The 17,770-nt window shown below is 42.8% G+C and overlaps 1 protein-coding gene across 1 annotated transcript in view; it reads left to right on the top strand.

Moving 5' to 3' along the window:
- Positions 1–11,469, top strand: part of TMIE (transmembrane inner ear) — a 28,842-nt gene extending 17,373 nt beyond the window's left edge. Inside the window, exons 3-5 of the mRNA XM_010072871.1 lie at positions 5,466–5,615; positions 6,782–6,786; positions 11,287–11,469. Coding sequence (XP_010071173.1) covers positions 5,466–5,615; positions 6,782–6,786; positions 11,287–11,469 — 338 coding nt within the window. The remainder of the gene's footprint in view (positions 1–5,465; positions 5,616–6,781; positions 6,787–11,286) is intronic.
- The last annotated feature ends 6,301 nt before the right edge of the window (positions 11,470–17,770 follow it).

The following is a 17,770-nucleotide window of genomic DNA, read 5'->3' as shown; positions in this document are numbered from 1 at the left end:
AGCATTGAAGGACTTCAGAAAGAAAAAAGTAGTAAAGATCCTTTTAGTCTAGTGGATAAAGACGAGAGCAGAGTGTGGAAATTAAAGCGAGGTCAATTTGAATGAGAATTTGAGAAATAAATGTGGCAGGGAGAGTGATTAAACATTGCCACGCTCTTCACCTCTTAACAGCTCTCCCCAGACTAAGGTGGGATTCAATCCAGCACAAGATATTTCACTCAGGCAGTAATTAAATGTACTAAGCTGTGATGTGCAGAGAGGTCAGATGGTGTGATCGGATGGTGTGGACAGACCCTCATTTCCAGACACCAGGAAAATATCTCGTGTAGAGTTAAGCTTGATGGCTGAGCAAATACTGGAGCAGCCCTGACCCCTTGCAGCAGTTTTTTCAGCATATCCTCAGGGCTTTTTGTAAAGGTGGACATATTTCAAAACATGTTTTGCTTCTGGTTGTATTGGCACAACTCTTGAGACTACAGTCTAGATCTGTTCATTCTTTGTCTCTTGTGTTTCCTTGCTAGGAAATGAATACATTAATCCAAGTGCTAGGTTTTCCTGGAAAGAACAGCCATGGAGTGGGATAAAATACAAGACTGAAAAGGATCTTGAGAGGGTATATCTAAACCATCTCCAACCTGGACTTTAAATCTGACGTTTTTACCATCCGTGTCTCTGTTTTCCAGAAGAAAGCAGATCCTGAGTCCCCAGTGCTGCAACCTGAGCCCCAGCTGGGGTGCAGTTATGTGCCCTGTGGATGGTTGCACCCTCTTTAGAGGGAAAATCTCCTTCTTCTGGATCTCTTCTGAGGCACTAGAGCAGAGCAATTGCCCTGGTTGTGGCAGTGGCATCTTTAAATGAGGTGGTTCAGGCCCCAGGAGCATCTCAGGGTAGACCAGTCCTCCAAGCAGCCACCCAAGTACTAATTTTCTTAAGAGTGTGGTAGCCCTCACTAATCAGTGCATTATCACAATTAGCCAGTTATTAACACTGCCATGAGTAGCTTGAACAGCCAAAATGTGCTAGCTCTTTCCTTAAAGCATCATTGTAGCCCTATAGTAAGCAGCTCTCCAGGCTTCTCAAAGAGCATTTGAACACAAGCGCTGCAGTTAACTTGCCATTGAATATATCTGCATTAATTGCTTGCATTATTAACAACGGAATGGCTGCCTAATTAACTCAGAGCAGCACAGGCTACTTTGCTAAATGTTAATTAAATGCTTCAGTGGCAGACTGTATTTTTACAGCTTCAAAGGGAACAAACCTACTGGGTATTGCAGCCAATTTCCATTCAATTTATAAAACTGTTCAGTTCTCAATCATAGCTCTGCTCCAATATTCCACCAACCAGTCTCTGGAGAAGATATTTCATTTAAATCTTTCCCAGCTCCTAGGAAAACCAAGTTGTTTCTTTCCTTCTTTTTTTTTCTTTTTTTTTTTTTTTTTTTTAATTTGAATTTACTGCCCAGCTAAACTAGAAGCACCTGTGTCTGTTGATGATCTAAATTCATTAAAGTGAAAAGAAAAAGAGAGACCATGGATATTTAGTTTAAGCCAATAGAACTCCTTTCATGGTCTTGGCTTGCTTCAATTACAAAAGAAAATATTTTAGTTTAAGCCAGTGGGAGTCAACATACAGCTGTTTTTTAGCAACAAACATCTGATTGTTTATGGTGGAAATTGTGTGTTTGACATTTGCTCTGTAACTATACTTCAAGTGATAAGTTTTGGGGCAATTTCTCAGCTCCTCCAACCTGAGTAGTGTTGGATATGAATGATGAAAGAATGAATGAACAAATTAATAATTAATTAAGATATTACCCCCTGTAAAAATAATGAAAACATGCTAAAAATCCAGAAAGCAGCAAACCTCACAGGTCACTCCAGGCTCTTCTTTTTTTTTTTTTTTTTTTTTTTTTGTGGTTAATGGGGAAAAAGGCAGCTGCAGAGAATGTTTTATTTGGCACACCTTAAATTTCTGTCTTAAAATGAGATTAGCCACCCAATAGAGATGCTTTTTTCTCTCCATCAGTGATAAAGGGAGCCTGGAGTGATGGTCTGAGACCATAATCTCTAGTTTTGGGACACATAAACCAGAGCAGATGAGTTTCACCCACTCTGCCTCCTGTGTCTGACCTGGAGGGAAGAGCAAAGATACCAACAGGCAATAATTTCCTATTAGCAATAAAATTATAATTTGTGGCATCAGTTTCAGTGTCCTAAAGTTCCTGTACCAAAATCATGGAATCATACAATAAAATCTTATTAATTGGTCTATTCTTTTACAATGAAGGTGGTATTCAGTCCAATATTTAGCCCCCTGCATGGCTTGAGCCTCACACTAAGCACATGGATGGAGCTAGGACCAGTATTGGATTATTTTCACATAAGCCTCTTGCTCCAGTGGCTGGTTATGAACCATTTCACATCCCAAGACAACATAAATCCGCGATACCTTGGCGTAACACTTCATCTCCGTGAGAAAGTGAATCAAAGAGCCCAGCTCATGATTGTCATGTAGCAACTACCATTTTTGTCCTTAGTTATTGAAAAGCAGTGGAACTATGAGAGATACAACAGCTCCTACTCCTTCCTGCAGGGCTAAGCCAACTGCTGTGATATTGGGATGCATTTTGTCCTCGACTTTCATTGCATTGAGCTATCTTTTTGTGCTTTCCTTGAAAGCCAACGGTCTCATCGTTTAACAGTCTCTAGTAAATATGATGCTAATTTCCTGGCAAATTTTTTCTCAAATGGGAATAGAGGATTTCCTGCTTAGCTGAATGCTAGAGTGCTTTTAGGAAAACAATAGATCTTGATTTAAAAGTGGTTAGAGAAAAAGCATGTACTCCAATTTCCCCAGTAAGTTGTTTCCCTGTCACTGTTAAAAATGCATTCGTATGTAGTCTGACCTTGCCTTGAGTTCTTCCCTAGCTACTGGGTATTTTTTTTCTCTGTCGTGGTTTTACACCACACAGCCACTCGCTCACCCTCCCCCCACCTCCTGGTGTTGGGGAAGAGAATTAAAGGGGTAAAGGGAAAAGGCTCAGAGATTTAGATAAGAACAGTTTAATAACTAAAGTACACTAATATTGTAAATAATAACAATATGATACTAATAGTAATATATACTAATACACAAATGAGTGATACACAGTGACACTGCTCACCACCTGATGACCAAGGCTCAGCCCATTCCCAGCCAACAATCCCAGAGCAGGGAGAGTCCTGAAACTGCAATCCCAGGAAAGAGAGAAGAGCCCGAGTGTCCAAGAGACTGAGACGACCCTCAGAGAGGGGCGACCTGGAGGGACACAATGCAGAGCAAGAGAGAGAACTTCTGGACAGAAGCTCACCTCTATACTGGGCATGCCATTCATGGTATGGAATAGACCATTGGCCAGTTTGCGTCTCAATCCTAAACTTAAGATCAAATCCTGGGCTAGTACCTGGGCTGTGTGCTTTCCAGCTGTGGTGTGTTACCCATCTGCATGCTGCCAGATGTTGTGCTGCCAATAACACCACATGCCCACCTTGCTTTCCTTTTGTAAGACAACTAAAAGCTCAATTACCCTCAGCTTGTGGCTGACTCTCATGGAAAATAAAAGATAAAAGCCTCCTGATTGCTTCCCCAATTACAGGTTTTTACAATTTCATGGTGGTTTAGGCAATTCACTTCAGCTTCAGCTGCCCCATCCTGTTGTGACATTTCCATGGCCCCGAGTGTGATTCCGCTACAATGCCTCCACAGCAAACTGTTTAAGTGGAGTCATATTTTTTGACAGCAAAACTCAGCAGAGGGAGAGAGGAGCTGCTACACTTTCCTTGGTAACTTTACACCAACCTCAAAACGCTCAGAAAGGTGTTTTACTGCTTTCCTTTTCTCTTTTGTGATGTGGAGAGGTCATGCAGAGCTTGTGCCTGGTTAACACGAGCCATCTTTATGTAAGAGAGGCTGGACAGGTACAGGACAAACTTTTCGGGAGTAAAATTTACGCCAGCAAATGGTCTGTGTGATGTGTTGTGAAGGCTGCCTGCAAAATGGTTTTACTCCTGGTGAGTGAGAAATGCTCACACTTGGAACCAAAGTTACAGATTATTTCTCTCATTTGGATTAGTCTCAAAGGTCTAGTCATTGCTCATGGGGATATAAAGCCAGAGGAGATTAGCTGAATTTTGAAGTGTACAGAAAGTTGGATGCTTGCTCCTTTTTCATGCCATTGATGAGGCGTTGGGGAACTCCAGTTAAAATAAGAGACAGAGCACATCAAACTGATCTCACAACATCTATCCAAGCACAAGGCTTTGCCTGCCTGCACAACCCATTCCTGTAAGGTATATAAACAAGGTGAAGAAGTTAGGTACGTTGAAAATTTGAGCTTTTACTTAGAATAGAAGAATCCCTCAAACTATTTTAAAGATGCCTACAAAAAAGCAACTCAAAAGTTCATAGAGACCATGAGATCTCATGCTTCTCGACATGTGTTTATGACCTATGGGCCAACTAATTTTATGATTACCTGTTTCCAAATTTCATTGATTTTTTCCTTGAAGTTGCTGCTTTGTTGTTGTTGGAAGTGGTACCTGGATGAACCAATGATCTGCTGTAGCCTGTGAATTCCTAGTCTAAGAAACCAGCCGACAGTGATTTCATTACTATGAATTGTCTGAATCGTGATTAGATTTGCAGATGGAAATTCTGAAATAATATATAGGTTTAAGCATGAAGGGACAATATTTCCTACTAGGAGTAAAAGCATCAGCCGCATCCTTAACTCATGTAAAGAAGCCTAGCTCAGGCAAAGAAGCATGATGGAATTGCAAGAACATGAAGAGGGGATTTAGGAGATCTGGGTTCAATTCTTGGCTTGTGCTAAATGGATTTGGGTGAAAGTCAGTTAAGGCATATATTGAGCTCTTGCTCTGCATCTATTTTGAAGGGTTTACAGTGTTTCCGTGCCAAACTCCTCATTGCTTGCTTCAGCTGGAGATCCACAGCACCAGCACCTGCCTAACACAAAAGTGAATGGTTAACATGTATTTTCAGGAACTTCTAGCAATAACACACTGTTGAAGGGTGATGGTACATCTTAATTGCTGCCACTTCCAAAGCAACAATGAATTTAAGGTTGGTGATGCTCTGATGCTCAGAAACGCTGGTGGCATATATAGTTGAAAGCAATGCTTTGCATTGGTTTTGGTGGGAAAGACATACTCAGTCCTTTACCACAACTCTGCTGAAGAGTGGTGATTCTTTATTTTCAGGTAACTCAATTGCTTTAGGCTGTGGGACCATATCCCTCAGGGAGGTACTTCCACTGATGTAAATGGCTACATGTTCTCACAGGAAGAAATTCTGAAATTGATTTTTCTTCTTGCTGTCTCCCCATTGTAAATGGGCCAGCCTGTACTAGGCAGAGATCTGCTGACTAAACTGAGTACTCTTACTTCCCTCTCTCTTTTCCCAGTTATCACGCTCTGCTGTATCTTCAAGTGCCGAATTCCCCGGACAAAGAAAGAGATTGAGGCACGATATGCTCAACGGCAAGCAGCCAAGACGTATGCAGACAAACTGGACACTGTGCCACCGCTCAACGAGCTGACAGAGATCCCTGGAGGTACTTCCCGTGCCCACACCTACACATGAGACCTGTTGCTTCCTTTGGGGTTCCTTTCTGTATGCACGAATGCAAAGGGTTAGGTCCTCAGTGTAAATCAATGTGGCTTCTTGGGTCCAACCATTAAGATATTGCCATTCCCATTCACATGCACTAAACTTGCAACATTTGTGGCAGGAGGCATGGTCATTTAGATGAAAGGGACAGTTTCTCCATTGGTACAAGTCAAGGTCATTCCTTTGAAGTTCATGTTTAATATTTCAAGATAGACCGATTCATTTTAAGGGCCAGTTCCTGGGTTGGGGGGTGTCAGTAGGAAGAAAAAGAGTTGTTTGTTAGAGTTTCATGTTACCCATTAATGGCTTGCCCCATTTGGATGGCCAAGAATATTTCTGTCACTGGTATCTGCTGCTCTCACTCATCTTTCCTGATTCTGTACCCTAGGCTCTACTGAAACTCTCCTAACTCTCTCTGGCCATGTCCAGTCCAGACCTCTCAACTCCCTGCCTGTGCTGAAAGAGGAAGATGAAATGGCCCTGCAAGGAAATTAGGGGACTGCCTTCCTGTCTGTCTGTCTTTGGCTTCTCTTCTCTGATTAAATCCATCACACCTTGGACTCTGCTTCTCAGTTCCCTTTCTGTGTTTCGCCTCTGTTTTCTCAATACCTTTTTTATGATTCTTTTTTTTTTTTTCCTCTTTCCTGTGTCTCTGCAAGCCCTGATGTCTGTATCGTCATGGAAACTGGGAGTTTCCTTGACTCCAAATGTGGTGCTTTGGTCCATGAAACTGGTGAAAGAGGCAGAAAACATAACTGTAGAAATTTAGTCCTACATCAGCAAAATACGTAACTAAGTGCTTAACAGCAGGAACTTGCACATGCCTCAGTATTTCAGAGGTGTTCATACATCTGATTCTGCCCATACCATAAAGTGAGGGTGGCCAGACCACTCGCTGGAGCTGAACACAATTGACACAAATAAGCCCTGGTCCATAGAGTTAAATTCTCTTAACCTACTTCAAAGACAAAGGTCATCCAAAAGTCTAGTTGATGCACCCTTACATATATGAGCCATCATTCATGGAAGTGATGAGCATTGTATCCTTCAATTTCCTGCCCAAAAGGCCAAATTCTGACTCTGTAAGGACCAGCTATCAGTAGATCCCAGAGGATGTTAAGCATCATGCGTGTGGATAGCAGAAAGCCAAGTTCACTCATTTGCTGCTGCATCCATCTTCCTGCCTGGCTGTTACTTCTGGAAAACCAATAAATTAAGGCTGAGAATATCCAGAAGAGACAGAAAGGGTATTTGGGCAGCAGAATGTCCACTTCACCCCAGAATGCTGATAAATTCTGATCTCCTGTAGGCAGCCTTTACATCCTACAAGCATGTACGTGTGCTCCATCCAAAGGCTGGCTATTTTGGTGTAGATTTTATCAGACCATGATAAATTATTGCAGCATGAACTCAAGAATAAATTATGGCAAGAAAGCAATTTATGGGAAGTCACTTGCACCATAAAGACTACCTAAACTTTTATGGAGTTAAATGTGTAAGTTGAATCGTTGAGCGCCCTTTCACTTTTTGAGAATCGCAAAATTATGGTCCTGGCACAGTGCAGGGTGGGAGGCTCATGGATAACATATTGCTGAGAGGCTGCTGATGCCTGGTAATGGCTCATGAATATATGTGTTCTGAAGGTCCTAGTCCTCTGGGGTCAGATATAAATCTGCCCAAGTTGCCCTGAAGGAGTTGATACTGGGGTGGGAGTCATCTAATCCCGAGTACATTATCCACATCTATGGAGAAGTCTTCATCAGCACTCGTTGTTCCAAATTTATCCCTTTATCCACGATGGAAAATAAAAAGGATGTGATTCCTTTCATGGCAGCAGAGGTGCTAAAGTGGAAGAGGTAAATTGTGCCTTAAAAATTCCTCTGTATCTCTGGTTTTGGAGACCCAAAAGGACTGACTCAGAAATCAGTGCCTGAAGTGTTAGATGCAAAGTGTGTGACCAACCCCACTGGTTTGCCCTCCTTCTGAGGTTACTCTGCATCTTGTCCCCCAAAAAATTCCCCTACGTGATTTAGGCGTTACAATGGAGAGGATGCGAACCTTTGGGCTTCATCTCTGTGCCGTGATTTCCATCTGTACGGAGCGTGATGCTCTGCCGTGTTGCCCCACTGACATTTGGCAACCTGCCTTGATTTATGCAGTCATGAAATATCATGTATGGATTTGTCAGCTGTCTATATACTGTGACAACCCCTGGTAGACTCAGTCAAGGCCAGAGAGATGACTTGGGTGATTTTAATTACTGAGTAGCCATTAAATGCTTTAAAGATTTCTGTAAGTGTCAAACGCTATATCAATCATTAATACATTACAGTGCTTAAATACTCTAATTTCTTGGCATTATTTTACCCTACGTCATGTTTACTGTGATGGAATATTCTAACTGCCAGATGGCTCTCTGTGCACTTTTTTGAGTGTTGTGTCTGGCAAGCCCTTTTACTGGATATAAATAAAATGGACTTTAGGGTTCAGTGTATAAAATGTTCTATACAGATTGGTTCGTTTGTGCTCTGTCCCCTGGTCTGTGGGAGAAGCACAAGCAGGACTTGGCCTTTTCTCTAGGTGAAGATGTACTGTCTGGGTCCATGGCCTGGGAGATCTTCAAGTATTCTGATCTGTTCCAGTTGATATTTTTGGCAGTTCACCTGGTTCCTACCATATTTGTCCAGGAAGGAGACAACATGGTATTTTGGTTTTATTTTAATTCTATCCTCTCCTTTTTTTTTTTTTTTTTTTTTTTTTTTGTTTTTTTTTTTTTTTTTTTGGGGGTTTTTTTTTGGGTTTTTTTGTTTTATGTTTTTTTTTTTAATGAGATGTCAGGACTTCCCATGTGGTTGTTCTACTTCCATTTATGTCTACAAGTGAATTGCCAATTCCCCAGGCCAAAGGACAATTTTTTTTTTTTTTTTTTTAGTGTGCACGCTGAAGCAACATTTTAGGTAAACGTAACAAATTCAGGTTTGATTTACCCCTGTAATACATTGCTGTAATCCTGAAAATGGGAGATTTGTGGCTGCTTAAACAAATTGGAGTTCAATGGCTCCAGGTAAGGGTTGAGACATCTCAACAAATTACCTCCTAAACCAGTTCACCATCATCTTTTCTTAGCCTGTGACAACTGTGAAATAATTTGACTTAGCCTAGGTGCTAGCTGAAGAAAGCTATAATGGAAATCCTCCACTTGCTGAGGTCACTCCCAGGTCATTGCTACATCTTGGCTGATGTTAATGATGAAGTTGTATTAACATGGTTATCTATTTACATTTCTGAGTCCTATATTAGAGATTTTCAGAAAGGAGGTCATGGGAAACAAGGCATTTTCACTTGTTTTTTGCAAAACTTTATACTCTGCTGGTCTTGAGCAAAGGAAAAACTTTCCGTGAGAAATATAGATGAAATATGATATGAGTTTAAGTGTCAAGTTGCAGCTTGAGATGAGAGTTCAGTGCATCAAGCTCTGAGGTCAGAAATACATTTGAGAAAAGCAACTACTTCTAGAAGAAAAATAAGAAAGAGGAGGAAAGGTTTTTCTGATACCAAATCCTTTGTCAGAATAATCAGTCTGCAGAGCCAGTGTGATACTTGTCAGGCTTCTCACCTGAAATGTAGGCACTTAAGCCAAGATATTCCTAAATAAAAATATTTCATAGGTAAAGAGAAGTTGCCCAGAGAAGCTGTGGATGCCCCATCCCTGGAGGGGTTCAAGGCCAGGCTGGATGAGGCTTTGGGCAACCTGGGCTAGTGGGAGGTGTCCCTGCCCATGGCAGGGGGTGGAACTGGGTGGGCTTTGAGGTCCCTTCCAACCCAAACCACTCTATAACTCCACAATATTATAAGCTTCCTGTAACAAATATGGCTTGTGCGTTAAAACGTACAAACCCAGAGGTTACTATGCACTAGAGCGAGTTGCTATCTCATGGTATGTTGCTGCCATGAATTCCAGTGGTACAGGTAGGAAGCCAGTCCCATGGTGACTGGATGTGGACAGGACATAAACTAAGCCTACTTTGTAGTCCAGTGCTGGGCAAGCAACCTTCTGCTTGTCTGTCTCTGAGAGCAAAGATCTCCAGCAGAATCCTTGCTGTCCACTCTGAGCTGCAGGAGACATACCCCATATAGGAAAACAAAGAACTAGAAAAGCCAACCAATGAAAAAATAAACAAAAAACCAACCCAAACCCAAGCCAGGTCTGTACTGAGTTACATGAGAGATGTTTCTCTTCCTTCTTGTGGAAGGAGACAACTCCACATTGAATGTCATTATTGGGAAATGCTTATGGGCTGTGCTTGTCATGTTCACGGATCAGTTCCTACCAACAGGAGCCATTTCCTCCAATAGATCCCTAACCCAGCTCTTGAAAGTACCAGTTCTGCTTTATCCCATTCATCTATCTTCTTAAAGACACAAAAAGCTGGTAGTCAGTGAGGAAAACAGCTGTATGGACAAAGCCCCAGTAGAAGGATTTTCCCTTTGTCCAAGATTCGCCAGCAAGGAGCAGGAGTTTTGCTCTCTTCCTGGCTGGTGCCAACCCAAGTTAACTGCTTTCCTGTTTTCTTTTTCCATCTTTGTGTACAGCTCAGGTTACAGAAGAAAAAAAAGAAGAAGTTCCCACTGTATCTGGAAAAGTGGACAAGGCTCAGAGTAAGAAAGATGGATCCAAAGGCTCCAAGAAGAAAGGTGGTGAAAAGGACCAGAAAGAAGGATCCAAGAAAGAAGGGAAGGATGGAGCCAAAAAGAAAGAAGGAGAAAAGGGAGAAAAGGGAGAAAAAGGAGAAAAGGGGGGAAAGGACACTACTGACAAGAAACAAGGTGGTGGGAAGAAGGGTGAAAAAGAAGGTGAAGCAGCAAAATCAGGAGGAAGCACCAAAACTAATGGCAAAGCTGGTGGGAATGCCAAAGCCCCAGCCAAGAAGAAGTGACTTTGCTCAAAGATGGTGCTGGTGGTCTTTCAGGGAGGACGCTGTCAAGTTGCGGTGGGTAGAGCACTGGGAGCAGATAGGACGTGCTGTGTCCATATGCTCAGGCTGTTGAGTGCCACTGGATGTATGGATTTACTACCTTTTGAAGACCAAGTCACTCTTTTTTTTTTTTTTTTTTTTTTTTTTTTGTCCACCAAACGCAAACGTGGCCATTTGGCCAGACAGTATCTTGTAAATAAAATGCACTTTACAATGTGTTAACTGGAACCAAATTGCGACCTGGGGTAAGAATCAGGACTTTGGATAAGCGTGGAGATGAACAAAAATGAAGATCTAAGCTAATGAGAGGACATGACTCATTTAAAATTTGTACTTCTTGAGGACCTTAAGGAGTTTGATAAATATTTACTAGCAGTCACCTCCTCCTAAATAGGAGTTGCACATGGCTAATTTTAGGGATTAAGTAAATTCTGGAGTTCTCAAAGTCATAGCTCATGTGGTTTCGGAGAGGTGGCTTGGACCCATGGGAGAAAGCTTTCCTTCCTTCTCAGGTGCCTCTTCCTCTGAACTGCTGAAGGAAATAGAAAGAACTGCATATCTCCCAGAAGATTTATCCACCTTTTTCTCTTTTCTGACAAAAGACGTATAAATCAAGCTGTAGGAGGATGTGCACAAAAGAAAAAAAAAAAAAAAAAAAAAAAAAAGCAGACTGCGTCTGTGCTGGTGGAGGCAGTAGCTGTCCTCAGCTCCTCATCCCTTCAGGAAAGGCAGCAGATGAGAGGAGCCCAGTGGGACGAAGGAGATGTGAAGATGCTCAGCGTGTTGCAGCAGAAACTCAGGATCTCAGGGGAGCTGGGCTGAACGCGTTCACGTCTTTGCTCTCTCCCTGAGTGGTTTTGACAGCAGGGATTTTGCTACGTTTTTATGTGTCTGCTGTTTCTCTCGCCTCCTGGGAAATTCTGAAGAGCAGTTTTATCAGGAGCAACTTTTCTCCTGGCGTGTTTTGTAAATATCTCAGAAATGGATGCCTTCAGATTAGCAGCCGTGGGGTATTTAGCTACAAAGCCAATGGGGATAATTTGCAAGCTATCGTGATGGCTAAGGCTCTACCTATCCTCTCTGCTGGATACACCATCTCTGAGTATACACACTGGCATGGCTTTGTCTGCTCCATGGGGCAAGGAGGGAGTTATCTCCAGTAGTTTATTCAGCTCAAGCCCCTTGAGTTAGATTTATTCATCCATCAGCTTTCTATTCACCCTGTGGTTTCAACACAGCCAGAGAGCTGATCTATCCCTGCAAAGATATTTCCCATTTGTCTCACATTTCCATTCCCCTTTTTCCTCTCCTACTTATCCCATCCTGGTAGAAAATGGACCCAGCAAATTGAAAAGTGGTTTTTTGTTTTTTTTTTTTTGCTGTGTTAATGAGGTCAGTCAGTTCATAAAATCCCCAAAAGCACCAGAGCTTTGAAGGGATGGTGTAGGACTTGAGGAACAAGGGTGAGAAAGATGTTCACAACCACAGAAATATTTACTTGGAGCATGAACAGTGCCAGTTCATAGCCTCCAGGTAGGATCTGCCGTGCTAGAGGAGAATTTCAGGAATTCTGCCCTCTATGCAGACAAGGGGTTGGAGCCTAACGCAATGATAGTGGATGATGAGTGTGAATATGTACGTTATGGACACTTATGTTAAATCTCTGAATCTCAGTCCCATCCTTAGTTTTTCAAAGCCTGAAGATGAGTGGGGATTAGAGCTTCCACGCAGGAGCAGAGGACCTGTGGTCTCAGATGTCCAGGTTTATGGCTCAGAACATCTCCTGAGCTATAGGCAAGACCAGGAAAAGGGCTGTCATCCACTTTTTTTTTTTTTTTTTTTCAGCAAAAAGGAATGCAAGAGTCATACAGCCAGCTGGGAAGGAGGCAACCCTGCCAGGAGCACAGGTCTGTAATCCAGCCTGTGTGTAATACCTGGTGAGATCTCATTTCATATTAACACACCTTCACCAGGGACCTGCGGAGACTCCTAGAGCCAGAGTTAATGAAAGCACCTTGATTCCAACCTGCAGAAACACGAAAGGTGTCAATCGTTATATTCCGGTCACCTGCTTTCTTCTGTTCTCTCCCTGTTTAACTGATTTTTTTCATAAGGTGTCAAACAGAAAGAAAAGGAAAAAAAAAATATTTTTCAAATTGCATTCAGGCCATACTATTTGTGTGCACAGATGTCAGTCCTTGGGAAGTGACCAAGGTTGCATCAGCTCTCTGTGTATTGTGGGGGTAATTCTGCCCTATAAACTCCACAGGTAAAGCTACTGTAGGACGGGATCCAGCTGTGAGTGCGGCAGGAAGGACTGCTTCCCTGTCCTGTGGCTGGAAATACATTGTGGTGCTGTTAATCCTGTTGTTAAAGCTCCTTGGGATGTGCAGAATGAGGATGCTGACTCAGTCTGTACCTACTGGGTGAGAGGGAAGAGGGACAGACCTCTTCTTGATCTGCAAGCTTCAATGAAGATAATCTGTCTCTTAATTTTGTCATTAAGCTCACTGTCATAGAGTAAACTAGTACTCCCACACCAAAGGAAAAGGAAAAGGAAAAGGAAAGGAAAAAGAAAAAGAAAAAGAAAAAGAAAAATAAAAAGAAAAAGAAAAAGAAAAAAGAAAAAAACCCTGCATCTGGGACTGCTGGGCTGGAGCCTTTGCAATTGATTTTAATTAATTTCTACCAAGATCAGACAGAAAATAGATTCAAAGTCTCACATATGGGATCACACTAGTTTGTGGTCATGTTTTACTATTAAAAAAAAAAAAAGTTGTGTTAAAAAAATATGTTTTATCTCTGGGAAGAATGAGCCCTGGGTGGCCTTGTTTCTAAGCTGTCAGAGTGACTGTGGGGGGAATGAAGGGACTACGTTACTGGGGGCTGCAGACTTTGGGGAAACATCCTGCCTGGCAAAACTTCTCCTGATGACCAGAGTGGGCATTTTCCCCTAGCTCGTATTATGGTGGTGGTCAGGTGGAATCTGAAAACCAGCCCACAGCAGGTGTAAAAGAGCTCAGCTGGAGGGGAGCACGCTGACACCAGCTGCTTTTTGCACCAGCAGATGGAGAAATTGCATTGGAAAAAAAGAAAAATCCATCCACAGCTGCTGGAGCTTCGCAAAATGAATCGTTAGTGATGAGATTGGAGATAGGGTAATTCCTCTGAAAACCCACCAACAAATCCCAGAGGCCAAAAGTAGGATTTAAAAGCCAAGGCTCAGACATCCAGGGAGGAATGAGTGTGGCTCTGCTTTCGTTAGAGTATCCTGATGGTGTGGGCATGGCAAGGGTGGTGGAGAGGAAAGAAACCGAGATACTATGGAGCCAGGGTGAGGAAGGACTTGCAGGATCTCCTACTAGACACATTCTGTAAATTTCCACTAGAGGGGACCTTGCTCTTCCTCTGCAATATCTGGAGACAGTTTTAAAGGTCGTTTGTGCTGGATACGTTTAATTTGTGGTGTTAAATGAAGCCTGGCTTTGATAACATCTCTTCTTTGGTCTAAAGAAGAAAGACATTCATGGCATTGGTTTGTCTACCAGAGCCATCATAGCTTCTTCCAGAATTGTTTTTTGTCTGGTTAATAGAGGAAAGAGTTCAGTTAATAGAGGAAAGAGTTCAGTTCATAGCTTAATACCCCAAGGACATCATTGATACAAGAGATTATCAAGAAAATAGTTATAAAAAAAAATAGACATTGGCTTTGGTAGATAAAACTTAAGCCAGCCTAGCTAGGTGTCCCCGAGGGGTTGCGGTGAGGATCGTAAGTCTGGATGAGCAGGTCAATAGGAGGAGATGGGAAGATGAAGGTTTTTTAAATTTTATTCCTGCTTTATTTGGGAAAGAAGCCCATGGAAAAGCTGTCTGCATTATTTTCCTCCTGCTCCCTTTTCAGGGAAAGCAGTGAAAGAGTAAGCACAGGTTCAGTGCCGATGTGCCAGGAGATGCTATACACAAGGTGCATCTACTGCTAGGAAATTTTGTTATATCTTTCCAGTGCTAAATTGTAGCTTTCTCTGAAAGATTAAATCTTCAAGAGTAATTACAGCTGCCCCCGAGGTTCTCAAAGAAAAATATGGTCTTTTTGTTTGCTCTTTGTGTATTTTCTTGCACAGTGGGACTCTGAACAAGAACGGCTGTTTCTTATTGATTTCATAATACAGATCTAAATATTAGAAATGTCTTGGTTCTGCCTTCAGAAGGCAAACTCTCTGTGCTCAGCTCCCTTTTGAGACGTAGCAAAGCATCAATCTGGATCACCTGTGGATCCTGAGCACCTGGTTAGACCCATGGAGAAAAAACGAGGTCTTCGCTGGGATTGGGAGATAACCCTTCCATCCAGTGACATGTGAAGTCCCAAACTCAAAGCAGAACTGTTAAAACCATGGGGTTTTTTTTCCTTCCAGTGGCCAAAAAAAATAAAAGGATCAACCTCTAAATATTTCCAGGACTGGAGATGGAGCTTTTCATCAGCAGGTCAGGTTGGTCTTTATGTTATTGATGTGGGTGACTATTTTCCAAGAGATAGGGTTTTGTAGGCTTAAAGAAAAGGGTCTTTTTCAAAAAGAAAAAGCTGCAGAAGTTTTTCTTTCCATCTTTTCCTTTCCTTTTCTTTTTTTTTTTTTTTTTTTTTCAGTTGGAGGGAGAAACTGGAGTCCTTTAAGCATGTTCCTGCAGATGCACCAGGCGGCTAAACCCCTTCATAAATACAACTCCTAAACCCCTAAGGTGTCTCAGAGATGCATCAGACAATAACTGTGAGATAACTCTGGCTCTCTACTGTTCCTCATCTCATATGGCATTTTGCACAGCACTCCCCTCCTTTCTACGCATAGACTCAGGAGAATTTTATGGTCCTAATCTTTTCTGGCTAAACAAAACCCATCTTCTGCGTTTGCTGAGTCCCTCAGCCCGGACTCCTGCAGACTGGGAAGTGTCACGCAGGGTAACTGGGGCACAAAAGGCAATCTGCTTAATGTCAGAAACAAAATATGGGACAATGGATGGGACCTGAGCACTGATCTTGTGAAAGAGGGCTTTGTGCACATTTCCTTCTTAAGATGCTCCAGGGATTTGATCTAAAATAATAGTGGCGAAGCCTCCCTGAACTTCACTATCTTCTCTGACCATAAAACTGCCTGTCGAAACCAAGTTATTTGCAGGGAGGTCATAGGACACAATAGAAATTCTCCTACTGAAGACACAATGGAAATACATGTTCCCTTTCAAAATCTGCTGTTGAGAAACTAAAGAGGTGATACAGTGCGCTAGAGGAACTCGTTTTTGGTTTGAAGAGAGGTGAAGGGGAAAAGGAAAACAAGATGGAAATAAGTTTGTGATTTGCCTTTCCTCGAGCTTTTACTCACAGCTCTCTCGAGTCTGGGATTCTGGGGAAGTCTCCTTTTAGCTGGAGACTGGGAGAGTCCTCCAGGAACCCATCAGTCCATACTTGACCTGTTCTTTTTGACTTTTCTGGGCATTTTTGTTCCACCATCCATGACAATGGGCTGCAGGGACCTTTGGCTGGTCTAATGCTGAAGAGATACTGAATTTTGGTGGCCTTGGGGACAGACAACCTATTCTTGTCATCTTCTGCAGCGTGTCCTGCTTGCTGCCTGTTCTCTGCAGCCGTTTGGAGCCATGGCTTCCAAGCCCTTTGGTGGCTGGTCCTGCCTTGCTGCCTCTCCAAAACTGAGACCCATTGTGGTGGTCTCTACCTGATACTATTTCTAGCATTCAAAGACCTTTTTTCCATCCCCTCGCACATGAAAAGTCTGTCTGTGGCTGACCAAGCAAGCTCTGGACCGTTTGTTCCTCGGTAGGAGAGAGGGGTGGCTTTGAAACAGAACTCCCCGGAGCAGAAAGCCAGCTCTGTGCTTCGCAGCCAGGGTCTGTCCCCTGCTGTTTGTCCCTCCTGCGTAACGCGGTGCTGCTCTCCCTCCATCCCAGCCTCCAGCTGCTGGGCTCTGAAAACTCAGTCACATCTTTTTCTTTGCTCGAGAGATAGAAAGTGGCTTATGGGGGGCTTTCTCCATAGGCGATGCATTCAGAATGCCAGTTTAATGAGTTTATTTTACAGGCTTTCAAATATTCCCTGGCTCCATGCTATCGCACAGTGGTGTATCTTACTGATGCCAATGCTTCCATATGGGGATTATGATTTTTTAAAATTCATTTTTAAACATCCCTGGAGAGTTTATTAAGACTTCCTGTAAGAGGACAGGGAGTCTAATACAGAGGGAAAGAAACAGGAACTTCAATTTTCACTAGAACAGGGCTTGACTTTATAAATGAAATGCACTCATGCTCTCCCCCACCCTGTCCCCATACCGTTTCCCCCCTCCCCAGCCCATAAAACAGACCCTGGGATCAATGCCCCATGTGTATAGAAATAAAGACTAATCGTTTAATTTCTGTGGCTTTCTGTCTGATGAGTCGCCGAGCCGGGAAAGGGACAGAACCACGGCACAAGTCCCGTCCTGGCTGGAATGTGCAGTCAGGGGCGAGTTCTTGGGGACAGCAGATCCATGGATGGGGGGGGGACGACGTGTTCACTGAGGGTCACTTGTGTTGTGTGTTCCTGGTTATTAATGAAAGAGCTTAACACACATTTTTCATTTTTTCTCGTAGTCAAAGCTGGGCTGAGGTGGGTGGTGGGGTTGAGAAGGTTGATACCAGGGAGATGCCATCCATGGCAGTGACACTGGGAAGCCTCTCTCCTGGGGCACATGGACTTATCAGGCAAATAGCAAGCCCCATCTGAGGAGTATCAGCCCTTCAGCTCCCTGAAGCACTTTCCAGGAGATCTGTGTGCTCCATGGGACCATCTTCACCCTGTGCAAGAACCAGGCATGGCTTTGATTGCCCCAGACCTTTTTGGGGAGATCAAAACCAACTATCTCAGATGCATATTTGAAAATATGCACGGTTATAAGCTGGAAGAGGGGAGACTGAGATGAGATATTAGGAAGAAGTGCCAGAAATTCACTAGTGAATGGAGGATGTTGGACTGGTGGCACATCTGAGTTAATACCCATCTGTCACAGGTCACCTTTCTATATATTTCCAGGTTGATCTTGGTAAAGAGGGTTACCTAGCCAAAAAAAAAAATAAAAAA

The sequence above is a fragment of the Pterocles gutturalis genome, unplaced genomic scaffold, assembly GCF_000699245.1.
Source record: "Pterocles gutturalis isolate BGI_N339 unplaced genomic scaffold, ASM69924v1 scaffold24547, whole genome shotgun sequence".
Classification (NCBI taxonomy): Eukaryota; Metazoa; Chordata; class Aves; order Pterocliformes; family Pteroclidae; genus Pterocles; species Pterocles gutturalis.
Note: the sequence above shows the minus strand (reverse complement) of the source record. Positions and strands in the feature narration are given on the sequence as shown.